Below are 21,280 nucleotides of genomic sequence, written 5' to 3' on the forward strand. Positions count from 1 at the left end.
ATCACTGGGAGGTGTTGGGACAGGCTCTTAGCCCAGATGTGTCCAGGCTATGCTGGCGATGTGGGAAGAGAAATTGTTTTCTAATCCTGAGGGTCTATAATGTATTTGTTAAAAATGACTTTGTTCAATGATACCTCAAATTCCTGGGGGTAGGACTATAAGAGCAAGGTGACAGAGACCTTTCATTGCACTGGCTCCTGATGATCAAATATTTGCTGGGACAGCAGCCCATTTCTGAAGCCTAGAAATCCCTAACTGCCTAGATTTGTCCCAGTTAGGATGGATCCCTCCCTCAAGGGCTCATATTTTGAATGCCCCAGAATGAGGCACTGGCTAGCAGGAGAAAGAGAGGGACCCTGTGCAAAAACTGTTTGCTGTTCCTTTGTCCATCCAGAGAGTCCTCTTGTGGCCTCCTTTAGGACACACTGGCAGACTCTTGTCATAACGAACTGCCCACCTTCAGCTCAAAATGGCAAGAAAAAGTTGGCTCTGTTCAAAGGACACATGGATTCCTAAAGGTGGACTAATCATGAGGGGAGTCAAGTCCTGCTACGTGATTAATACCAATTAGTGTAGTGCCCTGCCTTAGACCAGCAGCCAGAAGCTCTCCAAGATCTTGGCTGACATGGAGCTCCTTGCAAGCCCCCACCAATGTGGCTGCATCTTTTTACCTATAGCGTATTAATCGGATAATCTTATTGTTCATAAAATCCAGAGCATGGGGGTGGGAAGAATCAATGCAGAAGCCGTCACTCAGAGCGATTTTCAGTACCTCCTCCACAAAGACCTGGAAGCTGTTGATCTGCTTGTTCGCTGGCACCACCCAGAGCCTCTTGAGGTTCTGCTTGGTGTACTCCTCCTCTGGCAGGCCCTCTACATTGGCCACCCAGTCGAGAGTCAGGTGGTTGGGGTCCTGCAAGTGGCTGGTGATGGAGGAGAGATTGCCATTGGAGCAGTAGAAGAGCTTGGAGCCAAGGAGCTTGAGGAAGAGGCAAGAGGTGCTGAAGATGTTGGCATTGAAGACCTCCATGCTGGAGGAAGAGAGGCTGTAGATCTGGGGTGCCTCACGCACAGTGAAGTGGACTGTCTGCACACGCTGATTCAGGGTGATGTTGAGCATGGCGTTCTTCTCCGCCTTGGAGAGCTCCACTTCCTTCTCCTGCAGGGCCTCAATCAGGGGCTGTACCTGGTAGAAGTCAGCCTCCCGGCGGAGCAGGCCCATTTCCTGGAAGTCCTCGGGCAGGTCGAGGTGGGAGGTCCGCAGGAAGTTGAGGATGTAGCGGAACACTTTGCCATCACGGTCAATGAAGCAGTTGCCCTGGCTGTCCCTCTTGGTGGGCATCTTTCCGCTGAACATGGCGCCCAGCATGGAGTCAGGGAAGCTCGTCAGGGTTGCCAGTGAGGTTGTGTAGAGTTTCCCCCCAACGTTCAATGTGATGGGGTCAGACATGGCAGGAGGCTGGGGTGCTGAGAAGTAGTCCTAGAGAGGGAGGAAAGTGAGAAATGAACATTATCCAACCCTGTATGCTGTTTTAGTCTGCTGGGGCTGGTATAGTAGAATACCATAGGCTGGGTGGCTTTGTAACAAACATTTATTTCTCATAGCTGGGAAGCTGGGAAGTTGAAGATCAAGGTGTGGGCAGATTTGGTGTCTGGTGAGGGACCTCTTCCTGGTTCAAGGAAGGACATCTTGCTGTGTCTTTATCAGGTAAATGGGAAGAGAACTCTCTGGGTCTCTTATAAAGGCTCCACCCTCATGATCTAATCACCTTATAAAGTCCCCACCTTCCTAATACTATCACATTGGGGATTAGGATTCCATCTTAGGAATTTGGGGGGCACAAACATTCAGTCCGTAACATCTGGGTAACCACACTTCTCATCTATTGTAGATCAAGCCTACATCCTTGAGGTTGAAATGAATTAAAATTTGATGAACAAATGGATGGGTGATATTGCCATACTGTCCTAAGCAATGTATTTCTCATGTATTTCTCAAAGCCTGGGTCACACTCTTCAGATTGCTTTACTTACCCCGGAATGTGGCCCCGGTGTTGGTATTTTTAAAATTCTCCCTTAGTGATTCTAAATGTTCAGTCAAGATAGAGAACAAGCGGTCTTAGGAGAGGAAGATGTCCCTGGACTGAATGTTGTGCTGTGTTATATGTGAGCCCAGACATTTGCTTACACAACAGCCATGCATCTTTGAGCAGAGACAGTAGCATCTTGACCCCTGCTGTGCAGAGGAGAGGCTCCATCCCCACGCTCAGAGAGGTGGAGGGCCTTGCCAGGAGTCCGCCCAGGTCTCTTTACATGAGAGAAAAATGCGTGAATGCATACTTGTAAATGCCCACAAGTCCTTAAGAAAGGCCGTAGTATTTATGTCTCCAAGCCCAGTGCTCTTTCTGCTCTACCCTTGTTGCCTCTGAATTTATTCGTAGTCATTTGTGCATAATGACATTTCAGTCAACAACTGACTGCATATTTGGTGGTGGTTCTTATATAGTCTAGGCGGGCAGTAGGCTTTACATCTAGGTTTATGTAAATACTTAAGATGTTCACACAACAACAAAATCGCCTAACAACATATTTCTTAGAAAGTATCCCTGTAGTTCAGTGACACACGATTGTATTTTTCTATCTCAAAGAATTTACAGTGAATGACTATGATTAGTGCTGGGTTCATCTGTCTAACAGGCCCCTGATGGGTCACTTGGCTGTCTGGACTTCAAATGACACTCCTTCCTGAATTCTTATGTTCCCACAACACCCTGCTTTGCTGTGAAGATACTTTTGGCTCCTGGTGGCCCACTTTTTCCTGCCACACCTCCTCTGAAACTTGCTGTGGGGTCAGTGCAAACATCAGACTCTGCTGCTGAGCACCCTTCCTGGGGGTTCTTTAAATACCTCCCTAACCCCCCCGCCCCGACATAGTCTTTAGTGTTGAGTGTTCGTAAGTCTCCTTCAACCTGAAGTCCTGGATTCTAAATTCTCTTTAAGGTGTCAGAAAGCAGGTGATGTACCCTTTCAGTTTCCAACAGAGGTTTTCCCAAAAACCAACCTGTGGGATGTGTTTAGCAATCTTTCCCTGATGCTGGGTGTTGGGGGACCACAGAGAGGAATCACCCCAGAGCAGCCCTGGAGAAGAGCCAGCTGGTGGGGAAGGTGGAAACAAGAGGCTGTGAGGGTGCAGTGGCAAGAGCGCTGTGCCCAGGCTGTGGGGGTAGGTTGGGAGTGAATCCTGGCACACTGACTGTCCAGATGGGAAAACAGAGGTCCTTGGTGGGATGTCCTCCAAGTCACCCAGCAGGGTAGTGAGTGGCCAGAGCACTTCTTACCATGGATCTGTTTTCTGAGGACACAGAATGCAGCCTCCCCCCATCCGGAGGGTGGTGGCCATGCCAGGTGTGAGAGATGCACAGCTGTCTCACCCAGCTCTCTGGGGGTGGGGCTGTTCCCTTGTGGCTCTTTTCCCATCTAATTGGGGGCACTTTGATAATGCAGTAGGGCATTAACCATCTGGAGTGTCCAAAGAGAAAAAACCCATGACAAAGGTATAAAATTATCAGCAGAATCCTGGAACAGATGGGTTGCAAACCATGGGGAGGTCCACCAGAGACGGGGACATGAGGTGCTTGGGGAGGGGGTAGCTGTGTGGGGAACTGCAGCTGGGGACAAGGCTAACTCTGGCCGATACTCTTGCTAAAGGGTCTAGGCAGGAACTGGACCCAGGAGTGGGATGTGCCTTTCCTCATTCCAGAATCTTCTTTTTCTTCATTCCTCTCTTTCTTTCTAGGTAGTCACTGGCATAATCTAGTTTTCAGTCTTTCTTGTTGATTTAAAGCCCAGGCTCTGTGAAGTGGCTCAGCTCCAAGGACAGAGCAGATATAGTGTCAGAGAAGCTGCGCTCTGCCTTTCCTGATGGTCCTGTGAGCTGCAGACCCCATGTGGCTTCCATGCTTTAGTGCTGAGGAGCTCAGGACACTGAGGTTGGGGGAGGCAGTCAGGAGCCACAGGGCCTACCCAGAGGCCTTTGCGAGGGGGGGTTATCCAGCTCCTATTTCTCTGCTCGCAAAAGCAGCAAAGCAACAGCTTTTCTGCACTCCCACCCCCACTCCATCTCTCCTCTGGGAAGAGCAGGTCAGTGGGAGCAGAGGAACATTAGAAGGGTAGAGCACCCTTCTAGGGTGCTCTTGAGGTGTTTTCCCCAAATGCATGAGTCACAAGAGCTCAGACCTCTAAGCCCTATTTCCTAATAACTGCGCCACAGCATCCACCCCCACAATCACAGGTCCTTTGGTGAAAGGCATAATGACATGGGAGCAGGAACTGGTACTTCTGGGGTACTGAGTAGCTTCAGTGAGTGGTGGAGCATTTGTGGTCTGGAGAAATGAACGAATGTCACTGGGCTATAGCCCCAGCATAGACATTACACTTTGCTGTCCTATGGGTACTGAAGCCTGACTCAGAGTTCCTCTCCTGCAAACCCGCTGTGAACTCTTCTCAGCCACCCGACTACCTGAGCCCAATACCTGGAGTCAGGGCAACCCTGACTCCTCATCCCTTCATTTTTTCTCTACTCTGTCTCTTTGAACCCTGTAGCTACTCCTAGGGCTCAGCCCTCATGTCCCCTCCTGCTATGTCCACATAGCTCCTGTCTTCTTCTGTCCACTTTCCATTTACTCTGCACACTGATCTTCCTGAAACATTACCCCCTTCCCAAACCACCTTGCTCCTCCAGTCTTACCTCTAATTTTGGCCCTCGCCACACTCTTTGCTAGGCACTACCCATACAGAAGACTGACTCAAAGTGGACAACAGACCAAAATGTAAAATCTTCTTAAAACTATAAAACTTCTGGGTCTCCCTGGTGGCGCAGTGGTTTGAGTGCTGGGTTGCAAAGCTGCCCGCAGCCTCTGCAGCACCGGTTTGATCCCCAGCTGCTCCCCGGCTATGGGAGGAGGGTCCCCCTTGGCGCGCAGACCTCTCCTGCTGCCCGCTGCTCCCCTCAGCAGTGTACTTTGGTCCTTTTGCCTGCTCTGCTCCCCGCTCTGGCTCTGGTGAATTCTCTCACCCTCCTGTGCTTCAGACTGTACCCAGTGCATGTATAAATAAATAAATAAATCTTTAAAAAACCCCACAAAACTATAAAACTTCTATAAGAAAATCGTTGTGGGGCCTCCCTGGTGGCGCAGGCGGTTGAGCACAGCGTTGTGAAGCTGTCCACAGCCTCTGTAGCGCCGGTTGGATCCCCGCCAGCTGTGGAGCAACCCACATGGCGCGGCAGACCTCTCCTGCCTCACCCACTGCTCCCCTCAGCAGTGTATTTCAGTCTGCCTGTTCTGCTTCCCACTCAGTCTCTGGGGAATCTTCTCACCCCCCCCCCCCCACAACTCTGACCTGTACCCCGGTTCTTGTATACATAAATCTTCAAAAAAAGAAAGAAAATCTTCATGGACTTTGGGTTAGGCAAATATTTCTTGAATAGGATGTGAAAGACCATAAAAAATTGATAAACTTGTCTTCACCCAAATGAAAATCTTCTCTTTGAAAGACACTTGTTAAGAAAATGAATATAAGATAGACCGGGAAGAGATAAAATTGGAAAATAAATCCTTTATCCTGGTAAAGGACTGTTAACTATAATAATGGAGAAAACTCTAAACTCAATCAGAAGAAAACAAACCACCCCATTAAAAAATGGGCAAAAGATCTGAACAAACACTGCCCAAGAAAACATGGGCAACAATCATATGAGAAAATGCTCAACAGCATTCATCATTAGGGACATGAAAATTAAAACTGCAATTAGCACTATATGTCTATTAAACTGGCTCAGATAGAAGCTGGCAAGTACACAGAGCTACTGAAATTCATACACTGCAGGCGAGAATGCAACACGGTAGAAGCACTGGGGAAAAGCCTGACATCTAGTTACCACATGACCCAGAATCCCAGGGAAGGAAGACATGTCCATATACAGCCCTCTATGTGAACCATTATAGCAGCTTTATTCATTATTAGCTAAAATCTGGAAAGAGCTGTCATGTAAGTAAACAACTGGTGGTATAGCCACACAATGGAATATGATTCAGCTATTAAAAAGAAAGTAGCTACTGATACATCACAGTGAATCTCAAAAGCATCAGGCTACGTGAAAGAAGCTAGCCTCAAAAGGCTACATAGTGTATGATTCTACTTACATAACATTCTGGAAAGGGCAAAAGTATAGAGATAGGAATCAGATCAGTGATTCCTAGGGAATGGGTTGGGGAGAAGGGTTTGGGTACACAAAGATACCAGGAGTACACTGGAGTGATGGAAATACTCGATATCCTGGTCCAGTGGTCAAATGAGTGGTCAAATGAGTGTAGAAAGATTGTCAAAACTCATGTAACTAAACACCTAAAAAGGGCAGATGTATGTAAATTATGCTTCTGTAAACTGGAAAAAAACTAAGGTCATGACCAATTAATGAATCGTGAAACCACTATAGGGTGTGGTGATCACAGTTGTGAAGCTTTTGTTTCAGTGGATGTGTGTATATGAACTTGACTGTGATTTAAAATGTATCTTTGTGGGCCTCCCTGGTCGCGCAGCGGTTGAGCGCTGGGTTGTGAAGCTGCCCGCAGCCTCTGCAGCGCCGGTTCGATCCCCGGCTACTGGAGGAGGGTCCCGCATGGCGCGCAGGCCTCTCCTGCCTCCCGCTGCTCCCCTCAGCAGTGTACTTCGGTCCTTCTGCCTGTTCTGCTCCCCGCTCTGGCTCTGGTGAATTCTCTCACCCTCCCATGCTTCTGACTGTACCCAGTGCTTGTATAAATAAATAAATAAATCTTAAAAAAAAAGCAAACTGTAAATAAAATGAAATGAAATGAAATAAAATAAAATGTATCTTTGTTACCATGGTTGTAATAAAAATTGTTTTGAAACCACCAACTATTTTGTGGTCTCTTGGAGATCTTGGAGATCTTTTGTCTAAGTTGCTACACACTCAATGCCCAGAGCACAGTGGACACTGGCGGTATGGGGAGGAAGGGGTCGCAGATAGGGACTGAGAGGGAGGGCGCATTTACTGAGCGTTTTACTATATCCAAGGCCTGTTAGCATCCTGCTAGCATTTTATTTACTTTTAACAAAAATACGTAGAGAACTACAGAGATGTTGCTACTGGGCTAAACACCTTATGTACTTTATCTCATTGGATATCTTCATAGCATCCTGTGAACTAGACACTATTATTATCTCCATTTTACATAAGAGGAACCTGAGGCACAGAAAGGCTAAGAGACTGCTCAGGGTCACCCAGCTAGGCAGTAGAGGGGCTGGGATCCAAATGCAGGTTTGTGTAAGTTGGGCACTTCCAGTCTTTTCCCTTCCCACCACGAGGTCTCAAAGAAGTGACAGAGGCATGCTCCCTTATTCTCTGTTAGCACCAGGCAGCAGCAGGGCCTTCAGCAGCCAGTCCCACTGCTGACATGGGGCAACTGAGCTCCTGCATCCCTGACACAGGGCAAATCCACTGAGCGATCTTTAGATCTTTCCATTTCAACTGCAACTCATGATAAAGCACCGAAACACAGAAGACTGGGTTTTTAAAAGCTAGATGAGAAAAGCTGAATGGAAATGCAAACTGAACCAGGAATTAGAAGATGAAGAAACCCCGCCGCTATGTGTGAATAAATACGTCTTAAGCAAGGATGTTCCAAGTTTCCCTCTTGTCTTGAAAAGAAAAAGATCAGCTTTTTCTTCCCTGAGAAAACCACTGGTGTTATGAGGAGATGATGACCTTCTGACTGAGAAAGGAGACCAGGGGCTTGGAAATGAGGAGTTGTAGTTGGAATTTTCTCCTCTCTCAGATGGGTTTGGAGCCCACATGTGAAGGGTAAGGCCCAGTCTGTAACCATGCAAACGGCAATTCCAGTTTGGGACCGGCAGCAACCTGTAATTGTGACACTGAAAATAGAACTTTTTGAGAGGTGTCTTGTAAGGAAGGACAGACAGGATATTCTGGAGTCCTACTTTAAAACTCTGCCCTGGCAGCCATAGTCCCTGCAGGTCTGACGATGAAAACAAGCTAGTAATGCTTGGTGAGAACTTACCATGTCCCATAATCTGTGCTAGGTGCTATACATATTAGCTGATTTAGGACCCCTAACACTCCTTCAAGGAAAGTATTACCTGCACTTAACAATGCAAACCAAAGCTCTAAGAGATAGGTAATTTGCCCAAAGCAGCAGAACCAAGATTTAAGCCTCAGTCCGTCTAGTCTGTGCTCTGAAGGATGACATTTCTTTTTGGGCAGTCGGCAGCCAAGACCTATGGAAAGGTCTAGCACTTGTCTCCCTCCTACCTCTTACCAGGTGCTCTTACACCTGCTACCTCAATCTGATTCTGACCTACATATAGGTCAGGTTGCAGAGAATCAACATTTCCTGAACACTGGAAATGTCTCCTGAGCACATTCCTTGGGTGCTGTGAGGAATTTTCCTGATTATTTTTTCATAAAAATACCACGCCGATGCTGTGAAGTAGTAGTAATCATCCCAATTTTTAGGGTTATAAAACTGAAATACAGAGTAGTGAAGCAGCTGCATAAGATCACACAGCTAAGAGGTAGCAGAGCAAGAATTCTAAGTGAGGGCTCTTGTGTCCCCTTCCAGAAACACAAGTGTAGGGTAAAGAAAATATCAGGCTTTTCTGCCCTTCCGCCATCAGGATAGATGATGGATCCTTGTCCTGAATGCATGCCTGATGGCGGGCACCTGGAATAGGGTGTGGGCATAGGTAGATGGGATTCAGCTGAGCTAAGACTGTGCTTTTAAGGGCGGCGTCACGGGGGGGACGCCAGTGGTAGCAGCAGCACCAGTAGCAGCAGGAGAAGCCGAAGCAGAAGCCGAGAAGCAGCAGAACAAACGCCAGAGAGTCCAGATAGAGTGAAGACTTGCTGGGGGCTGGGAGGCCAGCACCCCTGCCTGCCATATGCCTGGTGAACCCCCAATAAAAAACCTGCAAAACTACTGAGGACTCTGGCTCCTCCTTTACCCGGTCTGCATGGGATCAGAAAACCTGCACAGTGTCCAGTCCTGACCTTACAACAAGCCATGACATTTTATTAAGAAGCACGAACAGAATTTGATAGAGGCCTGTGCCGTGATGCCTCTGAGAGGGAGATGAAATAGCTTAAAGTTGTTCTTCTAAAATGAATAATATTTGTTATATTATCCTAATCCAGATTAGGATAATAACCTGGAATAGGATAAAAATCCATGGTATTTTTATCCAAAATAGTATAAAAAGATTAAAATCTTAGTTTGGAAAAATTGATGAATGATAACCAGAAAGAATATCTGAAAAAGAGTAGATATATCTTGGTGTAATGTATTAACTCAGATAATAAAGCAATGACATTTCAAAGAAATGAAAGAGGGAAGAAGGAATTTTGTACCTTGAAAAGACTGATTGACTAAAAAAAATAGATACTAAACTTACAATCATTTTGCAATATATACAATGTAAAATGGTACAACATTGTTATACACAATATTATATAACATTGTTATATAACTATGTGTTATACACCAGTTATAAAACTAACACAATGTTACAGGTCAATTATAACTAGACAACAACAACAAAAAAAATAAAAAAGAACACAAAAAAAAAATGGACTGAAGGGATTCTCACTGGCCAAATTTGAGATAACTGGCAAAGATTAATACCAAGAAGATTAATGATGATAATGAATTCACACACACACACACACACACACACACAAGTCTGTGTTATGCCAAAAAGAAAAGCGAGGCAGTGAAAAAGACACACACAGGAAAGTTTTCTATAACAAGGCATAGCAGCTAATACAGAGGAAAGATTTCTATAACAAGGAATAGAAGCTAATACATACAGAAAGAATAGCATAATTACCATTTGCAGCCCTGAATACTGCAGTTCAGTCAAGAATCATCACTGGGTGTGGAGTGGAAGGTTATCAGGAATGCACTGTTTTGACAATCTCAAAGAATCATTCATGGATAGCAGCACCCTGATACATGCCTTCGAAAGTGATGCAGTACACAGCATTGCCTGGGGGGAAAAAAAAATCTAACCTGCATCTAATCACCGACAAAATGAGAAAACAAATGTAAACAGGTGGAGGTGCTCTAGCTAGATTAAGTTACTTAAAGAGATATAAGTAAATGCAATGCAGAGTCTTGACTTTTTGATTTTGATTTATTTAAAAACTAAGATTTTTTTGGCAGTTGGGAAAATTTGACTATTAACTGTTTATTATTAGATAATATCAACTTCCTGCTAGTGGTATGTGGTTATTAAGAATGTTATGATGAGGGCCTCCCTGGTGGCGCAGGTGGTTGAGCGCAGCGCTGTGAAGCTGTCCGCAGCCTCTGCAGCACGGGTTTGATCCCGGCCGGCTGGGGAGATACCCATATGGCGTGGCAGACCTCTCCTGTCTTACCCGCTGCTCCCTCCAGCAGTGTATTTCCATCAGTCTGCCTGTTCTGCTCCCTACTCTGTGTCTGGTGAATCCTCTCACCCTCCCGCACATCTGGCCTGTGCTTGTATGCATGAATAAAAAAAAAGAATGTTATGATGAGATTTCAGAATTTAGGAATCAAGAATTTAGGAATCAAGATGTCTATAGCTTTTAAATAGTTTGGCAAAAAATGTTGGTCTAAATATAAAAGAGCAAAGTGAATATTGCATCTATCTAAATAGTGAAAGGCTATTTAAATTTTTCTGTAAAATAGCACATATAACTCAACAAAAAGAAAACAACCTGATCAAAAATGGGCAGAAATGCTAAATAGGCAATTCTTCAAAGAAGACATGCAGATAGCAAACAGGTACATGAAAAAAAATGTTCATCATCACTTATCAGGGAAATGCAAGTCAAAACCACAATAAGGTATCACCTCACGCCAATGAGAATGATCCATATCAAAAAGACCAGAAATAACAAGTTCTAGTGAGGGTGTAGAGAAAAGGAAACCCTCTTACACTATCGGTGGGAATGTAGACTGGTCCAGCCCCCATGGAAAGCAGCCCTCAAAAGACTGAAAATGAATCTTCTATATGCCTAGAAATTCCACTGCTAAATATCTACCCAAAGAACACAAAAACACAAATTTGAAAGGAAACCTGCACCTCCATGTTTATTGCAGCACTACTTAAAATAGCCAAAATATGGAAACAGCCTACTTAGGTGGATCAAGAAGATATGGTATATACACAATGGAATACTACTCAGCAATCAAGAAAGATAAACTCATGCCATTTGCGGCAACATGGACTGATCTGAAAGGGATTATGCTAAGCAAAATGAGACAGGAGGAGAAATAAAAATTACTGGATGGTGTCACTTATGCGTTGAATATAGACATTGCAAAAGGGTCAAAGACAAACATTAAAACCAACCCTTGAAAGCTGACCACAGATCTGAGGCATCCAGAAGGGGAGGTGGGGAGCATAATGGATTAGTGTGGAGGGCTATGGGTGCTTTGGTGGTGGGAGAGCTACAGTGACTACACCTGAGGGGAGAAATCCTCCAAAATACCATAAAAATTAACAAGAAGGTAAAACATTTAAATATTTTTTTTCTGTAGGCTTGAAAATTCAAAAAATATCTTTACTTTGAAATAAGGGGGAAGAACACTTCCCTCATAGGAACCAATGTAAAGTTCTAGCCTGAGTGCCTGACCCCTATAAACAGCCAGATTCAGCAAACAGACGTTACTATTACTAGTAAGAATCATGAAAATCTCATAATTTTCCTCTATAGGTGTCCTCATGCTTTGGAGGATAAGGAAGTCAAGCTAGGTTAAATTAAAATAGTCCACAGTTGGTGGAGGGGTTAGAATTTAAATTGGAATGGTCTTTCTGTGTAGACCCACGCCCACAGAAACCACAACACGAGGCCTGCCTGCCTCATGCTGGGAGAAAATGACTGTGAGAGGCTTGCTTCACCTGCCTCCTCCTGAACCCAGAATCTCTGCTTCTATCGCAGGAAGGAAATTCCTATTATAGCTAATGAAGAATATTCACGCAGAGGTCACTTCGATCTTCACAAATGTTGTGGCTGATCAGAACAAGTTAGAGGGTTTTTTGGGGGAAGAGGAAAGTGCATGGGCTACTTGTCACCTGGCCTCACATTTGAATCAGACTTTGCCATTAACTAGTTGTGTGGTCCTCCGCCAATTCCTGGGGCGATGATGATGATAATAACAAGTTAATAACGACTGGCACTTATGGAGCAGTTACTACTGTACTAGGCACTTTATGCATGTTAATTTCATGGATGAAATAACTACTGTTATTGTCCCTACTTTATAGACCAACCATGCCAGGCCCTCTCCTAGCTGTGCAGTTTGCATCTGCCCTCTCCCTTGCCTGCAAATCCCATTCATCCGCCAGGCCCCTCGACTGCAATTCGTTGTGTCCTCTGCATCTCCAAAGCATTTTATTCTTAACTCCTACCAAGGCCCACTTTACTTAAGTAGAATGGTGGCTGGTCACCATGTTGAGGATGGAATCTCCCCTTGTCTGCTGCCCCAGAAGCAAAGTAGGGGAAGAGGAAGTAATATTCCCCATTTAGTCAGATTTATTTTCTTTTTTTTTTTTTAGTCAGATTTATTTTCCCCATCCTAGACTATCATCTACCAATAGGGAGGTTTATTACCCTCTTGTGAATTCAACAACAACAACAACAACAACAACAACTTTTGTTTGAAAGCACACTTGAATTTTAAATCTGGAATCTAATGGCCAGGAGACCACTTGGAAAAAAAGTAAGGACTCCCACTGTGTAGATGGACAGGACGTGGGGGTAAATCTCAAGAATGACAATACTCAAGTGAATAATGTCTCTCAGTAATACAGACACTTCACTTTACTCACAGTCCAACAGGACAAAGACTGGTTCACAGCCTGCCTGGGGCACTATGTAGGGGCACTGCCCTTCACGTTCCCTTTTTGGCATCCTCACACTCAATAGCTGTATCTTTAGCTCTATTTTGCTCATGGGATAGGAAAAGGTGGGCTGGAGGAGGGAAGCCACCTGACCTGGCACAACTTCCCCATTTGCTCAGCAAAGTATTCTCTCAGCTGGGGTAGACACCCAACCACCACCACCATTCCTCATTTTTTTCAGAGTTTTCCTTTTTCTCAGCTTACGCCTAGGCTTCACCATGTGGTTTTTTCCTCAGTCACAAAGACCCCATTTTAACCACCCTGCTCATTATGGTCTTCCTGCTTTTCACAGCAATTATAATTTAGAAACAAAGATTTTCAAATCCATCTCCTTAGTTCATCCTCAAAATAACCTGCCTTACAGGTTGTTATTCAGAAGGGTCAAGGAAGTTGGTCCTGTCACACAATCTGTGAAGCTCAGCCCTTCCAACCTGTACCTCTGGGTCCCTGCAGCGCCGGGGGCGGGGTGGGGTGGGGTGGGGGTAAAGCAGGGCTTTTGGAGCAAGGAGTGATTTTGGGCAAGTTACTTCTCTGAGCCTCATGTCCCTCATCTGCATATAGATGCAGTAGGTCCTCTAATAACAGCCTTTTGTTATGACGTTGAGAAATAAAACCCTTGCTGCCATTGAACGAACCCAGAGGACTGACTTTCCTTATTCGTTTGGTAAAGGAGGCTTCCAGAACCCATCTACCACATCGAGGACGTACTGCAACGGTGACACCTGCACAGGGTGCGAGTTGAATGAGATCATGTGTGTGACGCACTGAGTTCCAGGGATAGGCTCTTTATTTCCAGCCGCAGGAAGGACGAGGTTCTGCGCATCCACAGGTGCTTGCCCGCGTGACCTCCCCCAGGCCCAGAGCGGCCGACACGGGGCTTTTCAGAGTTGGGCGGGGTCTCTCTCATTTTTGGGCCGCCACCCCTCCATCCCTAAGGTTTCCCTGTCCACCCTACCCAACCCCACCCAGGTTGCCTCGTGGGCCTTCTCTGCACCCGACCCGACACCAGCGCGCTCTCACCTAGCGGCCCCGCCCCTCCGTGCTCCACCCAACCAGACTCCTCCCACAGCCTCGACCCTCTAAATCCGGGCTTTTCCTACCCTCACCATCCGTCCTGGCTCCTCCCCACGCCCCCACCCCCTAGGGGCCCCGCCCCCAGCCCCCGATCCGTGCCCCCCTCTTGCAGGCACCGGCGCTGCCGCGTGCATTGCACAGGTGAGAACGGCGCGGGCGGTCTAGGCTAATCACCTCTCGTGCTAAGCCACCTGCCCAAGTGGGCCGCGTCCCCTCGACGGCCGTCCCTGGTCCCGTGCCCCCGATCGCGCCGCACCCACCTCCTGCCCTCGCTCCGCAACCTCCCCTCCGCGGGCGGCCAGCGCAGCTCGGCGAGGGGGGCGGAGGACCCGCGCTCAGCCCCGGGGCGTGGCGCCCGGCTCCGCGCGCTGCACTTGGGACTTGTAGTCCTGCGCGGGCTTTGTCAGGCGCGCGGCGCCCAACGCGAACTCCATCTCCCAGGGGGCACCGCGCCGGCCGCGCCGCTCCCCGCCCGCGCCCCCGCCGGCGCCCCGGCCCGCGGCCCTTAAAGGGGACGCTGCCGGGCGGCAGTTTGCGGGGTGGCCTCCGCGCCGGCCCCGCCCCGCGCCCCGCGCCGCACCCCGCCCCCTCCCCGGCCTCGGCTCGCAGCCCGGCGGCCGCGCGGCTGAGTGCTCTGCCCGGGGCAGGCTGTGCAGAGCAGGAGAGGGGGTGCGCTTCTCCGCCGGCAGCATCCTTGCCGCGGGGACCCGCGGAGGGCGGCGGGCGGCGGGCGGCCCCCTCGGGTGCGCGCCCAGGGCCCGCCCAGACCTGGCCTGGCCCAGCCTATTTCTACCGGACCCGAGCGCCCCGCCCAGAACCGGCGTTGAGGCGGGGGCCCCCGGGGCCGGAGGTAAGGGGCTGGGGGCGTGTGCGGCTTGGGAGGACGGAGCGTCCGGCGTGCGGAGGCCGGGCCGGGGCGGGAGGGTGGGCGCAGCCCGGCCCTCGCTGTGTGACCTTGGGCGAGTAGCTGTCCCTCTCTGGACCTCAGTGCCCTTCTTCGCCATTGCGTGGGGAGGTGATTCCGCCCCGTCCCATTCTAGGCGGGGGCACCTGCACCCGATACTGAGAAGCTCGCTGGCTTCTTTGGGGTCCGCAGCCCCAGCCTGGGTTTGGCGGTGCGCGGGGATAACTCGAGGGAGGGGGTGGGGCCGACTGGGGTAAAACTGGGCAGACCTAGAGGCTGTCAACGCTTGGAATGGGCTTCTGCTCTCCTCCGCATCCCTGGCCACTCTTCCTCTGCAGGAGTCCCGGCGACCAGGAACCCCTGATGTGTCAGACGGGGGGTGCCCGTTCCAGAAAGCCTGGGGTGGGGGTGGGGACTCGGATGGTGACTGTGTGAGGGGCGGCCCCCAGCAGGGACCGGTGAGTGTGATGTGTCCCTAAGAAGGGAATATATGTCCCCACCTTCTTCCCTTCTCTTCCACCGTCCCCTTCAGTAAAAGAACAGTTGCTTTTTTTTTTTTGAATTTTAAACCAGTAAGCCCCCTTTACCTACTTAAATTTCCAGGAGGGTTTGGTGACCCTGCAAGGACCTCCCAGTAGCAGTGCAAGAGACACCCACCCAGGGCTTCCTGGAGTGAAGTTTGTCTAGAGACCTGGGGTGGTGGGCAGAAATGGAGGGCACATCTGGGTATGTGGAGGCGCACCCCGGTGTCCCCTGGCTCTCTAGCACCCAGGGGGGTCAGGGAGGGAGAATGGGTGTGAGGGTCACAGAGGAGAGGAATTGGGCTCCTCCCTCTTAGGTGCTGGGGGCGGGGGGTTGGGGGAGTGGTTCTGCTCCCTGCTAGGGAGAGTTTGGGTGAGATCTTGAAGCCCACTCCCTGCCTCATGAGGCTCAACGAGCTTTTGACCTGAGCGTTTACCAGAACAGTTCTTGTTTTAGATTTTTCTTTAGTTTTGGTTGGTTGAGTCACTTCTAGAATGGCTAAAGGCTCACGCAGTCCCTTCCAGGGGCTTTCTTGCTCTATGTGTGAGATTCTCAGGGTTATGCTACGTAAGACCAGTGAGGGTAGACCAGTCCCTGGAAGGGACTTGCTGTCACATGTCTCTCACCGGCCACTTGGCACTCCCTCACTTCTGTGCATGGTCCTGTGCTGGGCACTGGACTCAGATGGGGGTGTGGGCCACTTCCTATCAAAAGAGATGCCAGCCCGGTGGGGGAGGTAGACAGAGACTCTGGTTACACTGCAGGGCAATGAGGGGAAATAGGAGGTCTTGGGAAGCCAGAACTCAGACTTGCATTGCAGGGGCATTAGGAAAGGCTTCCCAGAGGAGAGGGCATGTGACCTGGGCACTGAAGGATAAATTAGAATTTTCCAGGAGAGAAGAGGGAGAAACTCTTTCCCAGCAGAGTGCATCACTGCAAATTGGCAAGCAGGAAAAAACCCTCTGCCCCAATTCCTGTAGATTCACCACTGAACATTGTTTTTCAAGTTCATCTCTCCCCTGCCCCACCTCAGCCGTAGTGTCACAGAAAGGGCTTAAATGTCCAGTTCAGTAACCCCGTTGGACCTAATCCTGAAGGGGTTAGGGAAGCCTTGCGAGTCCTGAGCTGGGGGTATGGCAGGATTGAACTGGTTTAATGAGGTTAATCTGTTTGCAGGGGGAGCTACTAGGGAGGAAGAAGCAGCCTGAACTGGGACCAGGGCAGAGCATTGCTGTTGCGCACGCACACACACACACACACACACACACACACACTCTCTCTCTCTCTCTCTCTCTCTCTGAGTGCTTTAGGGTGATGGAGATGAGTCAGGCTCCACCATGCAGGGTCAGAGACCTGTCAATACGCAATGGCAATGCGGAGGGTAATCTGAGAGGGATAGATAAAGGGTTATGTGCCCTGTAGGGGAGGGATCACGGTTTTCCTGTGCATTACTCTGTGCCCTGAGAGTTGCTGGGACTCCCAGGCTGTCGCACCAGCAGTGACAAGTTTATTCCTGCCAAGGGTGTGGGGAGGAGCAAGCATCATGGCTGGGAAAGGAGGAAGGGCTGGTAGGTATTCACCTCCTGTTTGGGCGTTCAGAGGGTCAGAGACGGGAAAGCACCAACCTCTGTGGCCACTGTGGAGAGAGGTGACTCGGCTGGATTTGAAGCCTGGACTCTAATCATCCTCCATGGATTGAGGAGATTGGCTGGGAGGCACCTGTATACTAGACCAGGCAAGAAATAAAGAGGAGTGGATCTTGGGTGGGGCTGGAGAGCTGGTGGAAATGCTATGTTTCCAGTGAGGGCTAATATTAGGATGGAATTTGTAGAATTAGTAGTATCAGGAGTGTGTGTCTTCTTCCCTGTCAGTGTCTGTTTTGGACCTTAGGACCCTCTGGCCCAAGAATAGAATGGTGACTGCCCCCAATCATTTTTACACCTTGTCCCAACCCCATAGTGGTAGACCTGAAATGATTTCCATCTTTTCTAGGTGAGAAGGCTGAGGAGTGCCAGGGACTTGTCCAAGGTCACTTGGTGATTCTGAAACAGAGAATCTGGTTCTCATGCTTTTAGTGCAGGCACTTCCAAGGGAGGACACAGCTGCTGCGTTTGGCTGGACAGCTGTCTTTTGGGTCAGGGCCAGCATCAATAGGCCATCTCCTCATCCAGAACCTAGAGGGGGAATCCAGCTTCCTCTGAGGACCACTGGTGGCCTCAGAGAGGCCAAGTGCCGGTTCTAAACCCACTCTGTCAAGTCCATGTCTCCCTCGCTGAGCCTCTGTGCCCCCATTCTGTAAATATCACTTATATGCACAGGGATTTAATATGCTTTCTACCAGGGCCTCCCTGGTGGTGCAAGGGGTTAAGATGCAACCTATGAAGCTATCCGCAGTCACTGCTGCACGAGTTCGATTCCTGGCCAGGGAGCTAACCACATGCCATGGCAGATCTCTCCTGCTTCGCCCGCTGCTCCCTTCGCCAGTGTATTTCAGCCGATCTGCTTGTTCTGTTCTCCACTCTGTCTCTGGTGAATCCTCTCATCCCCCCTCCTCTGGCCTGTACCCCAGTTCTTGTATGGCTAAATAAATCTTTAAAAAAATATGCTTTCGACCATGATGCCAAGAAATCCAGGTATTCAGGCAGCCAGGAAGAAGCCCTCATCAGTGAGTTACTGACATCATGTGGGGGGGAAGAGAGCGTGGGGCAGCAGATCTTGTCTTGCTTCCCTTCACTGATGGGTCAGGTGAGGGCTAAACGCAAAACCTTTTTTTTTTTTTCATGAATGCATTCAAGACATTATCAAGTGGGTTTGTTGGTGACCATGGTGACAATTGATCTCAGATTGCCTGGATGGAAGTGGGGGCAAGTAGGCAGGACTTGCTTGGTGTGCCAGGCCATGGACTGCAGAGGTTACAGGGCTGGCCCCGGAGATCAGAGCCCCCCTACAATGGCTGCACTGCATTCCAGCTGCCCGCGCAAACCCCACTGTGAGTACTAGGTATTAGGTAGAACAATATGAAATAGCCAACATCTGATTATTCATGTTCATTGGTCTAGCCTGATATCATTTATGCCCATTTTACATAAAAGAGGCTCACAATGAGATTAACTCAAGGTCACTCTGGAATGCAGGACTCTTCTTATCTAGTTTGGTTTCCTAGTCCCAGAACTCCATTTCTGCCTGCCCCATACTCTCTTCCTCCCCGCATGATGTCAGTATCTCATTGATGAGAGTTTCTCCCTGGCTGCCTGAATACCTGGATTTCTTGGTAGAAAGCATATTAAATGCCCATGCATATCAGTGATATTTACAGTGTACTGTAGCCTGTTAAGTGTGCAGTGGCTTTATGACCAATGTCTAGACCTTAGATAACCAAATACTTTATTACTAAAAACTGCTAACCATTATCTGAATCTTCGGCCAGTTATAATCCTTTTGCTCTTGGAGGGTCTTACCTCAATAGTGATGACTGCTGATGGTGCAGGTGGTGGTTGCTGAAGGCTGGGGTGGCTGTGGCAATTCCTCAAACAGAGCGATTTAAGTTTGCTGCATTGATTGACTCTTCATCCCACAAAAGATTTCTCTGAAGAAGCATGTGATGCTGTTCGATAGTATTTTACCTACAGAACTTCTTTCAAAACTAGAATCAATCCTCTCAAACCCTCCCACTGCTTTATCAACTAAGTTTATGTAATACTCTTTGTTGTCATTCAGTAGTGTTCACAGCACCTTACCAGGAGTAGACTGTACCTCAAGAAACCACTTTCATTCACAAGAAGCAACTCCTCCGTTCGAGTTTGCTCGTGAGGCAGCAGCAATTCAGTCACATCTCCAGGCTGCACTTCTCATTCGCGTGTTATTTCCTCCGCAGCTGGAGTTACTTCCAAAAATAATCACAATAGTAACATGAAAGATCACAGATCACAGTTTTAATAATAGTCTGAAATATTGTGGGAATTATTAAAATGGGACACAAAATGGGAATTTCAAAGTGAGCACCTGCTCGTGGAAAAATGGCACCGATAGATCTGCTGAGCGCTGCGGGCCACAAGCCTCCCATTTGTTAAAAAAAAAAAAAAAAATCAGTGACGCACGATAAAGTGAAGCTCAGTAAGATTAGATGTGCCTGCAAGCTCTCCAGAGGCACTCTGCAGTGACTGGCTTGGGAGATACCAGCCACGGAAAATAAATCCTGGTGCCTGCTTGGAGGAGCGCACTGCTCCCTGGGAGACAGAAGTTTATTTAACTGGCCCGTAGGCTTGTAACACAGGCAGTAATGAAGTTTGGTCTTGCCAGAGAGGTAGAATGGAGCAGAGCATTTCCATAGGGCCTGCAACTTAGTTGAGGTCCCACAACATATTGTTCTCAGTAAAAGCTTCCTGCTCCTCTTCTATGAAGTTTCTGGCTTGTTTTTCACACCAACTTGAGGTTTCAAGATTAGAGCAGTTTTTGTTGAGGCAATTAGTCAATACTTACTGCATTCTGAATCTTCTATCAGGTCCTGCCTAGAGTGGGACTACACAAAGCAGACACATGGCACTGCCTCCTAGGCACTGAGAGGTGGATATTAAGAGCAAGCTGTACCTATGTGAACCAGCCTGAGAATCAGGAATCAAAGTGGGTCAATTAGGGATGAGGGCTTCTGGGAAATAGCCCCAATGGGGGGGAATGGCAGAAGGCAGGCTATTGTAGGCAGGGGAATAAGGCAGCAGTAACTCACACCATATTCTGCATTTGCTCATTCAGCATACACCTACTGTGTGCAGGGACTGTGATAAGAGCTGGGAATACTGTGGTGAACAAATTCTGACATGGTCCCTGCCCCCAGGAACCTATATAATATCATGGAAGAGGCTGACCCCAGACAAGTAATCATGACAAGTGTTCAAAGGAGGACAGGGTGCTCTGAAATTGTTACCAGGGACCTCAGACCTAGACAGGGAGATTGGGCAGGCTTCCTGAGGAAATGAGGTTGAGGATGAGCTAAATAAGAAGGGGTGGGAAAAGCAGTGAGGGGCTAGTGTGGGCTGAGGCAGGCAAAGCTCTGGATGTGCAGGGCTGAAGCTCTGGGGTGGATGCTGTTTCAGTGGCAGGGATTTGGACTTGGAGCAACCTGCCATTCTGTGATCGGGCATCATCTGTAATGGAGGAAGAGGCCACACGTGGCTCTAGGAATGAAGAGGGAGTAATGCCTGTGGGTGCAGGGATGATTTCATTAAAGAGAGATCTGGGTTGGGCTTGGAAGGAAAATAGGAGTTTGCCTGATTTTGAGAGTGCAGTGGTGGCCATCTTGGGGGATAGGCTGTTTCAGGCAAAAGGCATACACAGAGTATACACAAAGAACTGGCGTCCTGGGAAGGCGTAGAGCATTGCAGAAAGAGAAAGAGGTTGATTGGGGGCACAATAAATTGTAAGGGATCTCAGGGAAGCCTGTGGGTCTTTCCTCGGGACCTCAAGCCCTCCCTCCCTTCCTAGAGTTGTGATTTGTGTCCATGTATGTGCCTCCCCCCTCTCCCATGACTCTGGACAGCAGCCCCAGCCTGCTTGTCCCAAGAGTGGAGGCTGGGGAGAGAAGGGCGCAGGGCCGGGAGGAGGGAGAAGGCTCAGGTGCTGCCTTTGTGCGAGCACAGATGCTCATCAGCAGTAACTCCAACTCCTTGGCGTCTGTCTGCCAGTCACTGCGCTTTACTTCATCCCAACTGCTGGCCGCACAGATTGAGGATCCCGAGGGCCCCAAAGGCCGAGTCGCTCGCCCACGGCTCGGGACGCAGAGGGCCTGTGGGGAACTGGGCC

The 21,280-nt window shown here is 48.7% G+C and overlaps 1 protein-coding gene across 1 annotated transcript; it reads right to left on the reverse strand.

Moving 5' to 3' along the window:
- Positions 1-667: 667 nt before the first annotated feature.
- On the reverse strand, positions 668-1,450 carry KCTD21 (potassium channel tetramerization domain containing 21; the record flags this gene model as incomplete). Its single annotated transcript, XM_084241589.1, has 1 exon — positions 668-1,450. The coding sequence occupies one exon, from the start codon at positions 1,448-1,450 to the stop codon at positions 668-670; it is 783 nt and encodes a 260-aa protein (XP_084097715.1).
- Positions 1,451-21,280: the final 19,830 nt, after the last annotated feature.

This window comes from Talpa europaea, assembly GCF_964194135.1.
Source record: "Talpa europaea genome assembly, chromosome: 1".
NCBI lineage: Eukaryota > Metazoa > Chordata > Mammalia > Eulipotyphla > Talpidae > Talpa > Talpa europaea.